Source organism: Trachurus trachurus (genome assembly GCF_905171665.1).
Source record: "Trachurus trachurus genome assembly, chromosome: 6".
NCBI classification, from domain to species: Eukaryota; Metazoa; Chordata; class Actinopteri; order Carangiformes; family Carangidae; genus Trachurus; species Trachurus trachurus.
Window position 1 is genome coordinate 8,997,964 of NC_139897.1, and position 20,063 is coordinate 9,018,026.

At 40.7% G+C, this 20,063-nt stretch overlaps 1 protein-coding gene across 2 annotated transcripts; it reads right to left on the reverse strand.

The window, feature by feature from the left end:
- Window positions 1-647: 647 nt before the first annotated feature.
- parvb (parvin, beta) lies at window positions 648-19,182 on the reverse strand. 2 transcript variants are annotated; one of them, XM_083974043.1, is made up of 13 exons: window positions 18,884-19,182; window positions 10,947-11,036; window positions 10,424-10,494; window positions 10,240-10,342; window positions 6,587-6,727; window positions 5,980-6,095; window positions 5,033-5,091; window positions 4,840-4,859; window positions 4,352-4,413; window positions 4,168-4,236; window positions 3,941-4,042; window positions 3,774-3,846; window positions 648-1,997 (listed from the first exon to the last, which is right to left on the reverse strand). In XM_083974043.1, exons 1-13 carry the CDS (start codon window positions 18,984-18,986, stop codon window positions 1,921-1,923), a joined length of 1,086 nt encoding a protein of 361 aa, XP_083830169.1. In that variant the 5' UTR covers window positions 18,987-19,182; the 3' UTR covers window positions 648-1,920. The 2 variants fall into 2 exon arrangements, with proteins under 2 accessions (XP_083830169.1, XP_083830170.1); XM_083974044.1 differs by lacking the exon at window positions 18,884-19,182 and adding an exon at window positions 13,357-13,503 and having other exon boundaries at window positions 651-1,997.
- Between the last annotated feature and the right edge of the window lie 881 nt (window positions 19,183-20,063).

Consider the following 20,063-nt stretch of genomic DNA (forward strand, 5'->3'; position numbering starts at 1 on the left):
CAAAAGAAGAAGGCATCACTTCCTCCTTTTGATACTAGCTTTGCAGCAGAGCCTTTTACTGATGAGGGCGTTTATGCCTCGTGTCACGCATTGCATTTGAGATCTTAATAATAAGTACGTGTCGAGGGGCAAGAGAATGAGGGGGACTCTTGGTTGCAAATGTATTGTTTGGGAAAACCACACTTAGGAGGGCCGAGAGAAGCGTGACACTCGGAGGTCTGAACCACTCAGGCTTGACTCACACACCTCCATCTGTGGCCGGCCCGATCAATTTGCTGTCATCTGGTCTCCAGCCCTCTCCATTCTCCAACACCGACAACAAAAGGCAGGAAGAGAGAAGGAGATCGACACAACAACACAACAGGCTCTGCGTGTGCGCTGGCCTTGTTGAAGAAAAGAAAAAGGACCACCCATCTGCCATATAAAGGGGAAATTTGGGGGATGAGGAGGGTTACCATAGCAACAAAGGAATGAGACAAGAAAATAAAGGCCTAAAATAAACCCCGTAATTCCTTTAGCTAAACCCAAATTGCAGGAATTGCCTGTTCCAAAGCCAATCTCACTCAAAAGCCAAAGCAAATCTAACCCATCAGACAAGACAGAGATAAAATGAAATCTCTTTCCATTTGATTCCAGGCATTTATTTCTTGATAGGCAAGATAAAAAAAAAATAAAAAAAACGCACAGAGGTGAGCCAGCCACTGCGAGCACAGTCTAGATTGACTCATCCACTCTCTCAATAATTCAGCCCGGCTTTAAAATGCATGCACTGTACATCTCAGCGGGTCTCCAGGTGGTTCTGTGGGTCCAGGCCCCCTCGGGGGACTCGTCTGAAAGGCCAGTCAATATGAGGATACTCTGATACTCTGTTGCTTTCCTGGGATGGCAAGAGCACACTGCACTTAAGGCAGAAGGCAACAGCATCGGCTTTTAAATATGGCTTGAAATATGGTGTGCACAGTTGAGAGTAAACAAGAGTCTATCGCAGTTCCCTCAGCTGTTCAGAAAAGTGATTATAGCATATAAAGCTAGAGTATGAAAACCCAAAGCATTTTCAGGCACTACTTTGACATACAGGTCGTATATAATACACACATCTTTTTAAAGGAATAGTTAGACATTTTGAGGAATGCAATTCCCATGAATAAACCAATGTAATACTGCATTTACAAAGTTTAAATAACAAGATAACATGCTAACATGATAATGGCTGGGACTTCTCATTTAACTCTATGTCCTGCATGGATAAATCAAGCAGCAGTTTAAGCTGTTAACTCCTGCTAATGCTAATTAGCTTCAATTGATCTAGTTAAATTAATTAAAATTATGTTCTATGGCTTTTTTTCCTTTAATTAATTAAAAATATTTATTTATTCATTTGGTAAAATACTCAGTCAGCTGTAAAGTTACGTGTAGGCAGATTTTGTTACCTGTTACGCTGATCGACTGGTGGCTGTATCAGCTAAACTCCTGACAGGAAAGGGAACAAACATACCTCCCAAGACGTCTAACTATTCTTTTCATATTTAAAGCATTTTAAATATTATAAAGTATGTAACAGCATTTTCAACATTCTTCAATAATGTGGAGGAGTAAAAGCAACTGAGTTTGAATGCTTTGCGGTATTACCATTCAACACGCTCTTCCTGTGTATTCAAATGCAGGAATAAAGGCTGAGGGGTTTCCTGGGTTGCAACATTCAAGGAAGGAATAAATAAATACTGACATTTGGGGAAGATTAAACACTGACATCCAGTGCCTTTTTCGGGCTACTTCGCCCCCCCCCCCCCTGGGTCTTTTTAAGTCCCACGTAATGACTTTCAGTCCCAGTTGGTCTCCTCCAATCTCCAGAGTGAAATGCATATCAGCAGAGGCACAGGACAGAACTCAGAGCAGTTTCAGCGGATGAACTGGAGAATTTCACTCAGTGTTTTTGTAGTTGGTGAACAGGTTGTAGAGAACTCGCAGGGTGGACTTGAGGTTCAGGTTGACGACATCTGTGAAGCAGAATTGAGACAAAGCAGAGGTCATTAGTTTGCCGAATGTGAACGTCCGTCAGAGAGAAATGCCTTGGATCCTTGGAAGACTGAGGCACAAAGTAAATGGTGTGCGCTACCACATCATGTTTTCAATGCAAAAGAGCCTCTTCTGTGATTACTGTTGGACTTCTTTCCATCAAAATATTATTTGTAATTTGATTTGTAATTTCAAGTGAAATGGAGCTCAAAATAGCTCACAAGAATTTGTTAATGATTATCATATGATGTGCTATTTCTTACCAGGAGAGATTCAAAGGCCTAAAAACCAAAAAAAACACTTTCTGGTCTCTCTTAGTGCCATGGTGTTCTTCATAAATGCTTGTTTGCTTACTGTAATTTCTCATCACATCTCGGTCTATTTTAAGTGATTCCAGCCAGACACCATTTGTTACAGCAGAGCCACTAGCATGCCATAAGCTCCTTATCGTCTACATGTCCCTGTTAGCTGGGGTGACAGTGTTGATATCATTAACTCAAAGATCTCTGCTTGCATTTATAATGAACCTGCACAGACCTTATGCTAATCACAACGTATATACGCTGTAGCATAAGTACAGCTATACAACCATGAAGATAATAGCTTGATTTCAATTACTGCAGAAATTGCGGGCGGTAATCGTGAGTAGTGATTGCGGTGTAGTATAGCGCGGTTTCCATTTTAGGCTTAGTCAGAAGTTTTCAGTGGAGGGAAGAAGCACTGGCATTAATATAGCATGGAGTGAGACAATATTTACACATTCTGAGATCTACTGCAGCTTATATTAGCTCAAGACTTAGCGACGAATTCAACAGTGCTCTGTGAACTGCTTGATCCTAATGCATACAGTGTTTGTATATAATGACAGTAAAGGCAAAAGCGACATAATGCATACTTCAGTAAAAATGTTATATATTTAAAAAGGTGATATAGAACATGCAATATTAAAAATGAAGCAATATGTCGAAAGAAAATAAATTCATTGTGGTCATCTTACAGGATAAACACGTGGATGTATATAGTATAATATATAATGTGATGTAGCTCTGATTATTGAATAATAGTATATACTACATTATGATACAGAAAAGTTCAATAGAAATGCTTCAGTCAGGTGTCCTGAGGGTTGAGCGTGACTCTAAACTCAGGTGTGCAGTGATTATTCACAATCACAACATTTCTGTTTAAATCACACAACATTAATTATAAATCTGAAATGTCACTGCATTATTCTGTGGATTTTAATGAGCTGGCAAATTAATTAAGAGCTCTTCAGTGAAGTGGGGCGCAGATTATCATCATACGTCAGCTGTATTAGATCTCACTCTGAGAGCTATTTCTACAACACACTTGTTACTCTACGAGGCCTATGCAGAGCACAAGGGGTTATTGGCTGCTAAGGTTTAAATCTCTGTGAAACAATAATGTGATATCTAGTTACAGCCTCTAAGTCACATTGTGATTCTTTAGGTGGAAGTTGTTCTCAACAAAGCCGATAATACAGCGGAGCTGAAGACTGAATGACCTCAGCACCATCCATCCTGCGTTAGAGTTTAAAGGTGAAGCAAGGTTTCCACCTACTGGACAACCTTTAACATGACTGCTACTGTAGCACATTAACCAGTCAATGCCTTTTTTACAGCACCCTGTCAGCATGAGAGACTCATAATCTCAGTCACCCTCCATAAAATCCCCTAACATTTTACATCTTTTATCCTTCCTTGTAATATTATAATATATCTCTGTCTATAAAATACCTTCTGGTCTGGCCTTGGGTTTCTTCAGGCCTCCGTCTTGCATGAGTTCAAAGGCAAACGCCACATTGTGCACCTGAGGGGAAACAGAGGAAATACTTTATATAAATATAAACCACCAAACTGGTAACAATCGTCCAATTGGTTTCACTGTGGGAGGGTGAAATCACCTTCTGTTCAAAGCTCTCAGGGGTGAGGAAGAAGTTGTACAGAGGGACAAAGTAGTCCTCCAGCAACCCCATCAGTAATATCAGGTACACGCCATCAGCAAACTGGACACACACACACACAAAAAAAAAACAATTAGATAAACAGAAGTGCATTTGATAAAGAATCTGAATCGGAGATAATTCTATGTCGATACAAGTTACATCAACTCATCAATTAAATCTCGTACCTGAGATTCCAGCTCAGTAACTTCCAGATTCAGCTTGTTCAGGTGTTTGTTCACAAATGTGATGAGTGACTGGCAGAAAGACAAACAGAATATTATTAAATCCAATTTTCAAGAATAATTACAAAAACACTCATTTCAAGTGATTACGCCATCCGTCCAACAAAGATAGGGATTTTCTTTTTACCGTTTTTACCACGTTGAGCTTGTCGGGCGCATGATCCATCAAAGTGTCAAATGCGTCCCGCTCTGTTGTGAAGAAACAAGCAGTTAAAAGGTTATCCATACTTAGTGGAACAGTTTGACATTTTTCGAGATGCCAAAAGTGTCAACAAAATAAAAGGAGATCGATAACACTCTCATATCTGTCCTGCAAATACAAGTCTAGCACACAAAAAAAACACACTTACAGCTCAATATGTTATGACATTTTAGTTTCATTTATAAAACTAGTAGTTTAAATCGCTGGTTTCAGTCTGTATTGAATTTGTATAATTGTTGTAAAAAGGAGCGGTATCAATTTAACTCTCAAAGAGAATACAAATAAGATATTTTCCAAAATGCTGGGTTATTCCTTTAAGCAGATGGACAAAGAAACAATGAAACTAACAGGACATTGCCATGAGACTGTAACATGAAACAGATTGTGTGTGTGTGTGTGTGACTCAGACTCACCAAATCTTCCCATCATCATTCTGTAAAACAGAAAGATTAGAGAATATTAAAATCAAAATAAAAGTAGCTTCCCAGTCAGCGTGCAGTATTCTCCAGCCTCCTGACACTTCATACTGCCGTTACTATGATTGATACTTTACATTAATATTAACAACATTGGATCACACACAATGCAAAGTGTATGAGCTCTTACTCTGTGGTGCTGGTCAGCTCTTTGGTGACCAGAGCAGTCTGCAGGATGCCCTCCCGTTTCTGACAAAATAAAAATCAGTGTCAGTGATGTGTGACGTGACAGAATAACTACAGCAAGCTCATATACACACAAGACAATATAGACAGTATACAGGTTGTATTTATAGACAATATACTGTAGTATCTATTACTATGATAGCAAGTTATCATTTGTTTTCTAGGTTTAAGAGATGTTTTAAAGGGATAGTTCAACATTTTGGCACTTTAATTGTCGGTGCAAGCTATTTTTAGAACGGTGGAGCAGAGCCGCGAGCTGCTCAGAGCTACGCTACGGAGGTTAATGGGATTTCTCGGTTTCCCTCATCAAACTCATCAAATACACAATCCAACAACTCCAAAACACTCTGGTGGACAAGTTGTGACCTACACATTCACCACGCTATGAGATAATAACGGAACGTTACAACACGGAATTGCTTTCGAGGTAAATTCGCTGCAAAATTGCTGATGTGCGTTTCCATCGGGGGCAGTTTTTCGGCAAGCAGTCTCTACAATTGCATCGAACACAACTCCGCCTCGTTATGTTATTATCTCATAGCGTGGTGAATGTGTGAATGATGGACTACTGCTTTAAAGTGCGATTTAAGCAATATGTAAGATAAAATGATTGTATTTGTGAATTCTGTTTAATTCTGCCCATTATTTTATGTGTGCGTCTTAAGTTGTTTGTCTGTAAGAGATCCTTCAGGCTGCCTATCTTGCCTGCAAATGACCAGGACCGTCTTCAAAAGGGAAACGTTCAATCTCAATGAGGCCTTTCCTGGTTAAATGAAGGTTAAATTAAAGTGGATTCAATTAATCAATTAATGAAAACATCCCTGTGTCCTGCAACGCTGCACATAATGATGATGGACGCCACCCCTGCTTGAGCTTGATGGGACACTTTACCTTGACCACCACCACCTGTACGGACACGTGCTCGGGCAGTCTGATGGGAGCTTGGAAGTGCATCGCCAAGGCCACCAGCAGATAGACGATAGCCACCAGGTTCTTTGAATGGATCGCTGAAACACCAATCACAAGAGCCGACCGTCACTCCCTCCACACAGAAAGCTGATATAATGAAGAGATGTGAGCTACTGATGCATGAAGATGGTTTTAAGACACAAAAGAAATGAAGGAAAATGCTGCAAATGAGAAATTAACAAAGCATGAATCGACACAACTCTGGTATTAACTCCTGAGGGGGTTCTTCATGTTTGTAGTTCTGCTGAGGATTAAACAATCGCCAATTTGTAAAGCAAATTAAGAGATTCTATAGTGTGTTAAAGGGTCATTCCACCAATTTCACTCATGAAGTATAGAGCAAACCAAAAGAGCTGTGAAAAAGGGAAATGTAGAATCTAACATTTGAAGTAAAAGTCAAGATATTTCAATCTCTGTTATTTCACTTATTCAGCTTGTCTCCTCTCATTTCTCCAATGTCGTGGACCTGCCACATTAAATCAGTACAGAACACCTTCAAGCTGTAAGTAACCATCAATGTAAAACTCACAGTCCACGCTCCACTCGATGGTCCAGCCATGAGGCCTGAGCGTTTCATTCACAGCCTCCAACACCGTCTGCAGCTTCTGCTTCTGGCCGATCTCAGACTGGGTCACCTCGGCCACGTTCAGCTTCCTGCCCGACAACTTCTCTGTCAACAACACCACAGACAACAAAAACTATGTTTACATGGACAGCAATAACATCAATATCATCATCAATATTCCGAATAAGACAATATTCTGATTAAGTTGCTTTGAGAATATTCCTTTCATGTTCCCGTTTTACATGTTATAGAGCATAGATGGACTGACAACACACGGCTGTGGGCCTACTGTACTGTCATGCTGTCTGGCTTTTCCTCCAGAACATTCCACCCTCAACATACAGTTTTGGGTGTTTCATTTTTATTGTGACCAAGGCTTCAGCTGCAGTTAGGACTACTTCTTAGTTAGCATTAGCATTCACATGGACTTCTCTTCTATTAAATATAAAAACAATAGTTTTTATGTTATTTTCCAAGAAACATGACTATATACCCACCCACTCTAATGTGTGTTTTTGGATGGTGAAGAACTGAGTGTGGTGAAAGAGAAAGAGAAAGTAGCTAGTAGTAGTAGTGGACTCTATGCTGTCTTTTAAGAGCCACATAAAAATGTTAAAGAAAAAATTAATTTCCACCCAACTTCAGGTAAATCAGATGCTCCCTGTCCCAAAGAGCTGCCAAATCTCAGTTATTGTGTCACTAACTTCCAGGAAAACCTCTTTTAGTCACAATGTTTTATCATTGTGTGTATTTAATGTTGACATCAACCTGCCTAGGAACTACAGACGGAAAATAGCCTATGACTAGAATCTGGCATATTTACATGTAAATGTATGTGCTCCATCCCTATTTTAAAGAAACTAAATAAATCAAATATACGACGGCGCCGTCTCCAACAACATTGTGCTGCTGCGACAAACTCAGAGGTAGTGGATGAAAGAATGAATTAAGGAGTGGTGGGAGAGACTTGATTTAATGTAATATGCCATCTCTTTGATATCTCTTGTCTGCCGTAAAAACAGTCGACCCCTGCCGTGTGTGTACCTGTCCCGTCTCAAAATGCAGCAAAACTCCCACAGAGCGTTAATATTGAGATGAAAGTGTGTATATGTGTTTGACAATGCGACTAAAACAGGCATAGTCCACATGTCTTAATTTGAGCTGTGTTAAATTCTTCTTTATCTAAAATCTAATCTTCTTTATACTGCGGGTGAAAATTAGCTACTTGCTAATCCCGGTACATTTACGTTGGGCTTCCTCTTTTCTCTTCCTTAAAAAGAGAAAAGAACTGATGTTATTAATGCACATTGTCCTTTTTAAATAAAAAAAAAAAAAAAAAAAAATTTGACTATGACCTTCACTGGATTTTGTTGACCATGTAAACGTACTCATTGTCAAACACACACCATCAGGAACAATGCCCTGCAGCAGTTCTATATCCTATTCTTCTACGTATACAAGCCAGCTGTGTCTGTTCTTTGAAGAGATCTAAAAAAAAAAACTTCACTTCTATAAAAGACCAAAGTTACAAAAGTACTTCAAAGCAAAAGTGCAAAACAGAAATGTTTCTTTTCCTGTCTGCATCACCGTGGGTTGTGTTCTTTGAAAAACAAGGACGTGATTATCTCCAAAATGCTTCAATGTTTTGGCTGCAGACAAGAAAGATGACTTGTATAAGAAGACTTCTCTGCTCTGAGGAGAGGTAAGGAAAATGATTTAGGAGGCTTATCTCAAGTGCGTGGGTTCAGATATTATTTTTTCTTAAAAAAAAAAAAAAAAGGGAACCAGCAGCACAGATAAAAAAAGAAACACAGAACAGGCACTGATGCAATAAAAGGAGATTACATAAGGTGCAAAAGTGATAAAGGAGTGTGAAAACTAAAAAGGGGTTTGAGCACAAAGCAAGAAATCACACGTCCCTGTATAAAACGCTTCCTGCTGTGCGTTTTAATTGTCGTCCTTGACACTTCTGAAAAACATGAAAAGTCGGTCCTGTTTCGTGTCAGCTGCCTTTTGTAAAATTAGTGTGCAAGTACGCTTAACGGAAGATGAGACTTTTTCTATCGGGCTGGAAAAATTAGCTGGTGTTCACACTGGGGAAATATGTGGGAGCACAGGAGAAGGAACCAGCTGGAGTGTGGAGATAAAAAAAAACAACAGAGAGAGGAGCTGGAGAGGGAGTTAGAGCACGAGAAATGCTTCCCTTTGATTGTCCAACAAAGACGAAAATCAGTCATAATGGAGGATGAAGAGAAGAAACAATTTAAGAAATGAAATTATGGTCTCGACACAGGAAATAAATCTCAGAGTTCTACAGATGCATGTGTGACATTTAACCATAAAAATATAAATCTAATCAGTAACTGCAATTGTTAAAATGTGAGTGTAAGATCTTTATTCTTTTAATAATATTTTGTCAGAAGCTGTACTGTAGATGCTTTTATCTAAGTTTTGAGTGTTGTTAGAGCAAGGTCTTTCTCTTGGTCGCTGTTAACACGTGGCGTTAAGGTGACGTTTCCAGGCTGCTGTGACAAATAACAGACACAAGAGGGAAGTCCCTATCAACCCAGAGACAATGAAGCTTCACCAGACACTGCAGCTAATCCACATTTATCACAGTGGACACTGGAGCGGAAGAATACTGCTGCAAATGACAACATCTTTACATGTTAGTCACATTTATGGACCTGCAGGTTTATAGTGTTGCAGTTTTCCATTACAGTGTGTCTTAGAATAAAAGGAAGGTTTGGATTTACTTGTGTTTGCCAGTAGTTATAACTGAATGAAGGAAGAAAAGAACAGTGATTTGGTAAGACAGCCCGACCGGTTTAAATATGTGGTTAAAAGTTTTAGTGACTTGGGGTGTACATGTATCTCAGATGTTCTCAAATACGGGTCATGTCAAACTGATGGAACACGTGAATTATAGATCAAGATTTCAAAGAAGAGTGAAAAAAATACATGAAATAGAATCAAATTTCATCCTCAACCTCAACCAGATGACACACACTAACATACCCTGAATGGACAGACACTGAATCTCATGAGCACAGACAGAACAGACAGATCGACCTGTGAGCTCTGGTCAGGCTGCAGCTGATGCTCCTCCTCCAGTTGTTCAGGAAGGGAAGTACGATGAATAATACAATAAGTTCCTGATTTTGGTTTTCCTTAGTATTTCTTCAGACCACTATCAAAGTATGTTTTAATTCTGATTGAAGACAATTCTGCACACTGAGGTCAATTTTTAACAAGAAACTACAACTAATACACCACATGAAGTCGTGTCTGAAGCACAGCTGGAAAACATTGGTAACATTTTCCAGAGAAAGTAATGACTCAGCAGTTTATTTAAAAGGCTAAATTCCTGCCATGGACCTTTGTCATGCACCAGATTCACAGGATGAAACAAGAACGTCTTTGCACTCAAATCCCAGGCTGCGATCGACTGATTGATCGATCATGAATGATTGATGCTGCCATCGTCTCATCAATAATCTGTTGTGTTTGACGCCTGACTGAGCGTTTGCATTCCCAACTCACTCGCTTGGCAGCTGACCGACACAAAGACTCTGTGAGAGCTGAGGTACAGTAGCAGGAGAAAAACGCTTTCTCACCGAATAACTTCTGGAGAACTTGTCCGTCGTAGCAGTCCTCCTCCAGGTCTTTGACGATGATCCTCTCCTCCTCCAGCTCACTGTTGATCCAGTCGATCAGGACCTGCGCACACATGAGAACACGGTGAAGCCTGGTTCACCTTACTTCTTGTTTCCTGTGCACAGAAACAGAATCCCACTCTACCTTCAGCAGATCTTTAAATTTCAGATTTTCCCGTGACGTTGGGTCCAACATGATCCTCTCGGCATTTTCCTCTGATGAAGACAAGGTGAGAGAGAATGAAAACAGTGAGTGGACGTTTGAGTGGAGGTTTACAGTGATTTCCTGTTTGAATCCGGAGACATTTATCCCAATATCTGGATTCAGATATTTTATTTTCATCTCTAATAAATACAATAAATACAAATCTACTGTCACATAAATAAACACACATCCTTCTCATCAGCAGCACATCAACAGTGATTCATGTGGTGACTGAGGACACTGAGGACCCCACCCACTTTCATTTCCTGCTCCTCTACTCTCAACATCTCCATTAGTCAACATGTGTTATATTCATATGGGCCAGTGTGACCTTCAATAACCTCTGAGAGTCAGCTGTCAAAAGAAGCTGTGATCGTCCCATGATATAATATCCGAGATGTGTTACAGCTTCCAATAAAGTGTCCTTCACATGTGCAGGTGTGTATTTCATGTGTGTATGTACCCAGCAGTGTGTCCTCTGGATGGATGTCTGTCCCAGTGGGCAGCATGGGAGCATTGATGGCCTTCTTTCCCTCCTCATGGAGATCACTCACTACACAAACAAAGACAAAACACAAAAAACATCAGTTTCAATGTACAACAGCAACAAAAACATCCTGCTCACGAAAGGGAGAATATGAAATATTGGGTTTTATCTGAACTCAGAGGCAGTGGGAAGACTGTGGACAGACAGAAAACATCAGTGTGACTGGTGACAGCGTTAGTGCTCAAACTGAAACAAACAACCCAGTGGGGAAAGTGTTCTGTCAGTGTGGTTTTACACACTTATTCTCACACTTTGTACGTGTCAGATCACAGCAAAGATAACTCATCTCATGACTTTTTTTTTTCTTTCTCTGACCAACAGTGCAGGTAAACTAAGTGGAATTTTCTCAAGTACTGCACTTTCAATACTGGGGTATGTCAGAGGGAAATACTGTAGGTTTTACTGTGTGATATCTATAGTTACAAGCTGTCTTAAGATTTTTAACACTGCCCATCCAAAAAAAAAAGTCACCACTTGGATTTAACCAAGCTAATAGTAAGAGCCTCCCATTGGATAATTATTGCATGGGTGATTATGTTTCAGCTGGCAACAACTTATTTAACACTTACTGATGCAGTCTCATTTCTTAAACAACCATGTTAGAAGACACATCTTGTGGTCATGGAGAAGATGTTAATCTGTTTCAGAAGGGTCAAATTATTGGCATCAAGCAAATAAAACATCCAATGAGATTGCTGAGACTAAAATTGGGTTAAGAACTGTCCAATGCATTATTAAAAACTGGAAGGAGAGTAGGGAACCATCATCTTCAAGGGAGAAACATGGTCCAATGTGACCACAGAGTCCAGACCTGAACCCCATTGAGAATCTTTGAAAAATTAATGTAACTCTGGACGGAAATAAATGTTGTGACATTGTAGAAGGTTATTGAGACGAAGCCACAGCAAATGCATGCCGTAATCAAAGCTAAAGGCGACCCAACGAAATATTAGAGTGTGTGACTTTTTTGTAAGAATCATCAAACTTTATAAAATAGTTCAAACTAACCCCATCTCCACCTTCTCCTACCAAAAACTTGTACTATTCAATCAAAATGACATTATTGTTAGTTTCAACAACTTTAATTAAAATAAACTTGTTTAAACTTCCCTATCTCATGAACTGACCCAGGTCAGATCATTTAAATCCACATCACAGTTGATTTAATCTTCTTGTTCCTCACCGTTTCCAGCTAATAGGAAACTCTCTGCTCTGGTGGACACAGCTTATCAAACTGTTGACTCTGAGCCCACATGTCTGTTACTTCCTCACTTCCCTTCCCAGTTCAGATTGCATCATGGGAACAGCAGTCTCCATACATATTTTATATAATCAAGTCATTGAAGCACTTCCCTTGACACTGAGAGTAAATATTTGCCTTTTTTTTTCTTTTTCTTTTTTTCAGTGCATCGATTTAATATACTCCTGAGAAATGGTAAAGATGCACAATAAGTAACAAACACACACTGTGAGAAGCTTTCTCCTCTGATCCTCCAGGGACTTGAAGCCTTTCTTCCTCTAATGGACAAACTCCTTTTATCATCCTCTGCTTCAATTTGTTAGAGCCGCAGCAGGCTGGACCACAATCTGTTATTTCATTGACCCTGTTATTTATAAAGCCTGTGAGGGAAAACCAAGGTGAGAGTGTAGGGGGGTGGGGGTAAAAGTGGCTGCAGTGGAGCTCTTGTAAGCATGTAAATTCATTTTTGAACTGATGATATAATGAGCGGGAGTCTAGACTAGTGTGTTTATGTTATGGTCAGACCAGAATCGCTACATCAAAGCATTTACTCAGAGGATATAGAGTATTACCCTGGGAGGAGGAGGAGGAGGGGTCCCCACAGATTTACTATCTGATCCAGGCGTCTCAGAAGAGCTGAGAGCTCGAGCCCTGGATCTGACAACAGATCAGCAGTTTGCTTTGTAATTACAATTCTGCATTTCATCATAATTGTCCTGCTTCCTCCCTCTGTGTCCATCACACTGCGTTACTGCTGCTGTAGCCTATACACCGGGCTGGACAGAGCTTTGGCTTGAGTAAAATCTCTGTGTTCAAATGTAAAAAGCATACAATAATAATTCATTTACTACCGCAGATTAATGCAGAATGATATAAAATAATGATAAAATACTTTCACTTGACAGAAATGGAACATCAGTCAAAACCTACAATATAAACTCTTAAACTTCACACTTCCATCTCGTTGACTTCCCACAGCAGGCGACACTTTTTCTCCCACAGTTCACTAAGGTAACGACCAGGTCCCGCTTCCTCAATTCTATGTCCAACTTCCTCAAATCCAAATGTTAAAAAACAAAAATTTACCTTGTTTCTTTCTCTTGGTCCCACACAGCAGCCCCGCCATGTCTGTGATATGAACCTCCGGATTCACCCCCCCTCAAGTAGCAGCGAGTGAAGGTAGAAAATGAGGTGTGCGTATACGCTCGCTGTGTGTTTATGTGTGTGAATGGCAGTCGGTGGGTCTAGAAAAAAGTGGCAGGGGCGTCATCACGTGTTTATTTCTGTCCCAACCCTCCACCCCACCTCTAAGGTCCAGTTACCGGAGACGCCGAGAGGTTGGAGTCGTACATGTGTGTGTGTGTGTGTGTGTGTGTGACAGGAAGGAGATATCACACTGACTGGACGTAAGGCACCACAGCAACCTCACTGTAACACACCATCAACCTCTGGGCTGTGGACACAGGACAGACTTCACTGACCTGTGACAGGTACAGAATTAACTACATATCCACTAATGTACCGTATATAGTGTGTTACGAGCGCAGCATGTTGTTAGGGAGCATTTTCTCACACAAACAATGTCCTGTTGTATGGATTTGTTGTCTTAACAATCAGAGCTGACTCCTCAGATTAGCAGCAATCCAGTAATTTCACAGCGATATGAGAGAATCAACTTGTTTCAGTGAGTAACTCATGTGAATGGAGCCTTTAATATGTTTTGCTGCAGCAGATAATCAATCATCCAGTGACTGTTAGTCCTCTTAACTGAATTACTCTAATTCAATACAAAACCAAAGCCTGCAGTCAAGATCATTTATCTTATGCCAGCTTCGGTGCACAACTTCATGCAAAAAAAAAAAAAGCATGACGGCGTTGTGTGTCTATGATGAGCTGACACATGTAGCAACATATGGGACCATTTCTTCTGCTTCAGAGGGAAAAACATCCAGCGCCATAAACAGCAGCGTGCAGCGGGATGAAATCGACCCTGTGCTTGTTTGGTTCCAGAGCTGCAGAGTGTGGGGGGGGGGTTTACTGTGGCACTGGGGGTGGGGGGGTTGGAAGGGGGGATATAAATAATGCGGCAGTATGGAGAAGACAGACTGGACCTTAAATAGAGCTCTGGTTATTTACACCAACACAGGCTCCAGTGAGACGGTTCCACAGGAAGCCTTCAGCAGAAATCTATTACAACTAATATTTATCTATTTATTCCAATTACTCCATGTTGTGATCCCATCAGCCTGTCATCCAGAGCAGCTCTCCTTTTGAGAAGCATGTTCTGAAAATATTAGTGATGAGACGTCACGTGAGCCGTGTGTGTGTGTAAAGCCGTGGCCATGTCACTGGGTGGTTTCTAATACTGATTCAAGGATAGAGGAGGTCCGATGTTGTCCAGACTAAAGACAGAGGTCAATACTAATACTGATGTTGAGTTTAGAAAAATGTCAATAATAATGTTGAACATAAGCAACCTAATCAATGTCTATCTTAAAATTGAGGAACTGTGAGTTGGGATATTAGTACAATTTGAGTCTGCGCTTTACAGTGGAACCATTCATTCAGAAGAAACTCTTAGGCTATTATAATCATGGAATTTGATGATTATTTGTCTTTTTCTGATCATGTTATGCCACAATTATAGTATGAGCCGAAACATAGTTTAAAGGGATAGTTGAACATTCTGGCAAATTCGCCTATTGCCATAATCCCTATAGTTTTAGGAGTAGTTTCATTATCTTTAATTGTCAGTGCAAGCTGTTTTTAGATCGGCGGGGCAGAGACCTGCACGTTATTTCCACGCTTCCCTCATCAAACTAAATAAAACACAATCCAACAACTCCAAAACGCTCTCGTGGACAAGTTGTGACCTGAACATTCACCACACTATGAGATAATAATGTATAATTATGTAACATTACGACACATGAAGCAAATATTCTGAACTACTTGCGCTTTTTAAGTCACTCTGCCGAGCAGCCATGTCTGGAATGTAGTTCCGGACCAGTTACACATTTGCCTCGAAAACAACTCTGTCTCGTAATGTCACATGATTATTTCATAGTGTGGTGAATGTGCAGGTCACAACTTGTCCACAAGAGCGTTTTGGAGTTGTAGGATTGTGTATTTGATGAGTTTGATGAGGGAAAGACGAAAATAATACACGCCCTGCAGAGCTTGCGTCTCTGCCCCACCGATTTAAAAACAGCTTGCACAGACAATTAAAGGTAATGAACCTACTCCTAAAACTATAGAGATTATGGCAATGGGCCAATTTGCCAAAAATGTTGAACCATACCTTTAATAATGCACATACACCTAATGAAGAAGAAACTTTACTGCAGTTTGGTATCTCGCCTGTGTATTGTAAGGATACACAGTCAGGTGTGATCTTTAATTATGTTAATTGCAAATATGCACTGAATAGTATTTTTTATGAGCGTTGGTCACTGTGTCTGCTTGACATCCCCTTTTCAAAAAATAAAAATGATTTAAGTGAGATCATGAACTGACTGAGAACTTTACCCAATTAGATAAAACAGATGTTGACAATGTTAAGTGTAGTGTGATAATACTGTGCCGTCTGGTGGCCCCCACCTTTATCACTGTATCAGCTGGGTCAGTTTATTGGCAAGGCTCTAAGAAAAGCAAAACTGACATTACATAATTAGTGAATAACTGCCATAATTGTCAAATTCTTATCACTCACATTGTTACTATGTGTATTTGTGTAACGATTCTTAAAACACCCAGACTGCAAAGTAAAGAGCAAAGGAAACAAACTGAATAAAACTATGTATTGTACCTTCCTAGTGTTGCTCTAACTCGTACTTCCATGTGTGCACGATGCAGCCATCAACGCATAACATCCCCACTTCAACTTCCATTCTTTTTGACAACAAGGCAGAAGTACTGTAGCCACAACAAAAAGAGTGAGTAACAACTACAACAGAATAACAGATGACTTACTATCATCAGCATCCATCCTAGACCCTGTGCTGTAGTTATATTTTGTATATTCAGAGCAGAGACAATCTTCTCACTGAGGTGATATGGCGAGGATGTGTCTAACTCTCCTCCTCTCAGTCCTTAAAAAGCATTCACTTGTTTTCTTGTCTTTGCCTAACTGTCATTATTAGTTCACTGCCTGTTGCTGACAATGGGACTCGTGCCTTGTCAGAGAAATACACACTTCCTTTCACTTTATCAGGATATACACAGTGGCAGGCACATATAGGCCTGCAACTACAGGAATCTGTTTTTATCTCCTGCTGAATATGCTGATGCTCCAGGAGGAATAAGAGGAGGAGGAGGAGGAGGAGGGTTGAAGTGTTTAACACAGTAGTTAAATGTGCACGTGTGGTTGCTAAGGAGTGTCCAGACGATTTAGAAAAACCATAAGTCCCTTTCTGTTAAGGATTATTCAGCAAAAGTGAAGCAACTTTTCCAGTGGCAACTTGTCTCTGCAGGGTGTTTCCTTGAAGAATAGAAAGCACCACACCCAAAAGTACCGTAACAGAAACCACAGCAGCAGCAGCAACAGCAGCAGCGTGTGAGGCCACAAGCGTGCGCTCCATGAGCCACACTGACTTCACACACCTTTCTTCTCTTCTACTTTCTAATTCTCTAACACTGTCTCTATGTAAACGGAGGCTTTGGTCCACTCTGACCACACAGGGGCACTGTGGAGTCCCCTCTGTCCACACCGCAGCACCCATGGAAACATCCTCAAAATAGCTTGATGCTAAAAATCCAAACACACATGTTCAACACAGAAAAGCAGCAAATCCTCACAATGCAAAAAAAAAAGTCATACTTGAGTTCGACAACATGACAGACACAACACACTTTCTGCAGCTGACTACAAACACTCAAGTAGATTAGGAAGACAATCACTCTATTTCACTCCCTGTGCTAGAACTCCTCCCCTCACTCATCTAATTAACTCATTACCTGAGCTGTTTCTGCTCAATATCATCAACATTGGAAAAATTACCTTATAGGGGAATCAAATATCAAAGTATAAAGGGCAAATACGTAATTATGAGACATAAACAAGTGGCAAATCCACAATTAAAAAGCTGGACCAGGAATTTATGATATTTTTCCTAAATAAATGGACTCATACAAATGAATTAATTTCTAATGTATAATCTTCTGTATCATCGTATCTATGTCTACGATGGCGTTATGTGCATCATTTTACACACAGTTTCCCAAGAATCAGCCAGACACAATGTTATTGGGAAATACTCCTCTACACTCCTCTAGACTAAACTGTGGAAGGCTGTTTGTTAAACTTAAGTTCTTATATACAAGAGGTTTAGCAGAACCTTGACACTTCTGAAGAAGATGGAAGAATACAGTCACCTTTTTCTATGTCTGGTATGAACTTAGGTTTAACTATTAGAATAATGAACCCTTGGACTGTGGAAGGCTGTACCCGATCAACGTGTTATTATTTTATATATTGAATAATTTTTGTACCTTATTTTACACACAACCCCAAAATCATTATTCTCTTTTGTGTTTGTTCAACAGTTAAAAAAAAAAAAGGTTTATAGTTAAAATGCCATGAACATTGGAGACCTTTGACTTGTTGAGCCTAAAAGTACGGAATTTAATGACGCTCCTAAACAATTAAACCTCCTGCTGGTGGCCTTCCTTTAATGGAGATTACAAACACATGGCAGACAACACACACACACACACACACACACAGACACAGAAGTGTTAAACCTTGCAGCTGTCCAGTGACTGGCATGTGGGAAGGGCAGAAAATAGTTCAGTCAACAACTAGGGAAAACTGGGGGGAAATGTTTGAGTGTGTGACTGTGTGTGACTGTGTGTTGGTGTCCTAAACACAGCAGCACTGTATTCCTCTAACATAGTTATCTTCATAACCTTGCATTCCTGTCACCGGTCACCGTCTGTGTGATCTATTTCTGTTTGCAGGCTCATGTGAAAGGCCTGTGGAGCTGCTGCTCTGAGGCTTCGTCAGTGTGACCCATCACCACCTCCACACACACACACACACACACACACACACTACACTGAGCCTCAGGGCCGTTGCATAGGGGAGAAAGGTGATGATAACTCCAGGGGCCCAGCGCCCAGTGGGGTCCACAAAATACCCCAGTAGTCTAATCTTTATGACTGAATTATTCTGCATAAGACCCTGACTAATACTCAGAGTAATGCTGCATTAGCATCAAAACAAAGTTAATAAAACACGATAATACATACAGTCTAAGAAAAAAAAGTGGAAAATGAGGGGTCAGGGGCCCACTTTAGTATTCTTTCAGGGGCCCAGAATTCCTAGCAACGGCCCTGCTGAGCCTGTGTGAGTGTGTGTGTGTACGCCTGTTGGACATGAACATTTAGGCTAACACATTAATGCAAACTGGAGTAAAGATGAAGCCACTCAGTCCTATTGACTGTGAGTAAATCAGATGAAGCCACTACATGAGGGGCTCAGCGGTGATGTCCCACAGGAGGACACTGTAACAGCATCATGTGATTGCAGCACCATGGACAGAAACACCGAGGCCTTTCACAGTGTTACAGACAGTATGAACAGAAGCAAACAGTGTGTGTGTATGTGTCTCACCTTCTTTAGACTTCTTCTTCCGAGCCAGAGTTCCTCCCAGTTTCCCCAGGAAAGACTCGTCCTTCTTCATTTTCGCGGACTGCGTCGTCGCTGTCCCCGACATCTTCCAGGAGGACGGCTCTGTCTGTCAACGTGTGTGAGTGTCTCTGTCTCTGCGTGTATTGTTAATAATGTCACACTCACTCCTCCCTGTGATGCATTCAGGCGCCGGGGTGTGAGCCAATCCCTGTGAAAAGCTACAAACCCAGAGAGAGGAGGCTGACGAGAGAGGCTGCTCCGACTCCGAGCATCAACACAGGACAGAGACTCAACATGTGAGTGAGGGAGCTTCATCTGCTCCGCTGCTGACTGACGCTATGCACCACAGCGCCCCCCGCCGCCGGGAAGAGGAACTGCACCCACAGGACTCCCCATGTCCAGACTGTGAAGCTATACTTACAGTATTACTCACACTCATTCACAGACCACGGGTATTTCCACGAAGTCATTCTCCTTCTCCACTTTATTAAAGAGAAAGATTTTTGTTTTTCTCCAGTTCATTTAAGTTTCCCATATAGGTCATTAGTAACTTTTCACATCCAGTTATAAAATGTAAAACATTATTCAGATGAGAGGTGTTGACAAGTTTTAAAAAGGCACAGTTTTTAGCTTTCTAAAAATAAACAATTAATTAAATACATAAAAAATAACGTTGATAAAAAAAAGTCTAAAGATTTAGTCTTAGAAAAGTCTTAGATTAAATGTTAATAGACATTTAATTTAGTTAAAGCAGAAGTAAGCGGAATGTTTGTGTTAATATAAGCCTTAAATAGTTATATCTTCCGACAGCAATCACTTACATAGAGTGTTTGGTCCGAAACACGGGTCTGTCAGTCACTCCGCTCCGCTGCAAGCCGAGGAGAAAACTTCTTGTATACTTCCTTGTATCCTACAAGCTTTATCCAATGAGGAGAGAGAACGGCATGAAGGGCTGTGTGTGCAGCCAAGGGATGCGCGTGAATGTGGTGACGTAGGGACGAGGACCAATAGATCCATGACGAGGGCAGAAGTAAGCGATCCGGTCGTTTTGGATAACTTCTTGTCAGCCGATGGAGTTAGCAGCCCCTGCCCTCGTCATGGATCTATTGGTCCTCGTCCCTACGTCACCACATTCACGTACATCCCTTGGCTGCAAACACTC